We start from the raw sequence: 1712 nt of genomic DNA on the forward strand, positions 1-1712 counted from the left end.
TGTAATCCATTACAAAAATCAGTGACCAAAAAGAACCGAATATGCATTGAACTTTATCAGAAATAGTAAATATTTTACTATTTAGTGCTGTATCATGGAGCACTTTGGATTTGCATGTTCTCTCACTCAAAAAGAGCAGAAGCACAATAATCTAACAGATTTTGTCCTTTATGTACACCACCATTTTGCTCTGGCACCACATCGGTTTTCTAAATTACCTATGGATTGACTCCATCTGGAGAGCTGCTTTGAGGATTCTGGAAAGTAGAAGAGAGACATGGGATTGGGTGGAGATTGATCGCAAAGATACTCCACTGAATTCCTTCGCCCATTGAGTTGAAGATCCAAACCACTGGTCTGTGAAATCTTGGCAGGAAAACAGATGACAGCCAGGTACCAGTGAGCCCTGAGGAGACATTGCACAGGAGGGGCTCTTATTAAGACATGCTCTTTATTTTACCTAACCAACACAACCTGAAAGTCTGCAAGAATGTTTTTAAATGATCACCAAACGTGCAGGACATGCAGCTTTGTTGAGAGACTCACATTTGATTAATCGGGACAAATATGAATTCCTTCTCAAAAAGGTTGACACTCCTGGTCCACGTTTTTACCCGACTGTGCCGGCGCTCTTGAATGCTGCAATACAGTGCAGTGTTAATACCCATTATGTTTATGTACTTTTTTACAAGACCATATTCTATACATACGATAAATCTGTAGTTCCTGGAAGCCTTCTATGATCTTTCTGAGTGAGGCGCTTGAAGAAGAAAGAGCTGAACACATGGCACTTGGAGGCATCCTCCTTTTCCTGCTGCTCACAGACCAAATACCTGGCCAAAAAACAAGATGTATGTCATTACGGTGCCAATGGACTGAAGCAGATAGCAACTTCTACAATCTCAATCACTTTAACCTTAGATAGAAGTCTATTATCACATCGTTTAGGAATTCTCCTTCCTCAAGACAGTTGAGGTCATCCTCTGTGATGGTTATTCCCCCTTTGGCTGGAGGAGGTGGGTACACAACCAGTCTGCAAAGAGATGGTGAGAAGAGCTCTTCTAGATAATATCACAATAACCGATCAACTCATTTTAGGTCAGCCAACTAACTTTTTGATATCCTGTTTGGGTGATGAAGGGAGCTCTATCAAATCGTCCTCATCACTGTCTGAGACACTGAGGGCTGCAATTTCCCATCGATGAGGATCAGCAGAGGCCGAAAATGGCACCAAGCCATGCTAAACATTGAGAGAAAGAACTAAACAACTGAAAAACATGATAAGGCAGATTTATTTTGCTCCATTACATAACTGGTGCTCAAAGATTTAGATTTTATTGATTCTGTGGTAATATGAAAGGAAAGGTAAGAGAAAAACAGAGTAGAAATAAAAGGACAGGAAAGGATAAGAATAAGGAAGCACGAAGAAAAAGATCATAAAAGGAAAAAGGCAATAAAAGTTTAAAAGAAAAAGGAGGAATTGAAAGAAAAAACGGAAGGACAAGTAAAAGGAAATGAAAGGGAAAAGGAATAAAAAAATAAAAGGGAAAAGGAAAAGAAAGTAAAGGGACAAAGGAAGGGGAAGCAAAAGAAAATGAAGAAGAGAAAGGACAAGAAAAGGGAAAAGGAAAGGAAATAAAAAGAGAGAAAATTGAAGTAAAAGGACATGAAACTAAAAGGAGAGAAAATAGAAAAAGGAAAGGGAATTGGAT

General features: G+C 39.0%; 1 protein-coding gene across 1 annotated transcript; it reads right to left on the minus strand.

The window, feature by feature from the left end:
* Nucleotides 1-153: 153 nt before the first annotated feature.
* LOC107580245 (sentrin-specific protease 6-like) lies at nucleotides 154-1240 on the minus strand (the record flags this gene model as incomplete). Its single annotated transcript, XM_016265975.1, has 5 exons — nucleotides 154-406; nucleotides 547-639; nucleotides 711-833; nucleotides 917-1033; nucleotides 1113-1240. Coding segments are annotated over 5 exons (699 nt in total), but the record flags the coding sequence as incomplete, so codon positions are not given.
* Nucleotides 1241-1712: the final 472 nt, after the last annotated feature.

The sequence above is a fragment of the Sinocyclocheilus grahami genome, unplaced genomic scaffold, assembly GCF_001515645.1.
Source record: "Sinocyclocheilus grahami isolate Dianchi unplaced genomic scaffold, SAMN03320097.WGS_v1.1 scaffold28229.1, whole genome shotgun sequence".
NCBI lineage: Eukaryota > Metazoa > Chordata > Actinopteri > Cypriniformes > Cyprinidae > Sinocyclocheilus > Sinocyclocheilus grahami.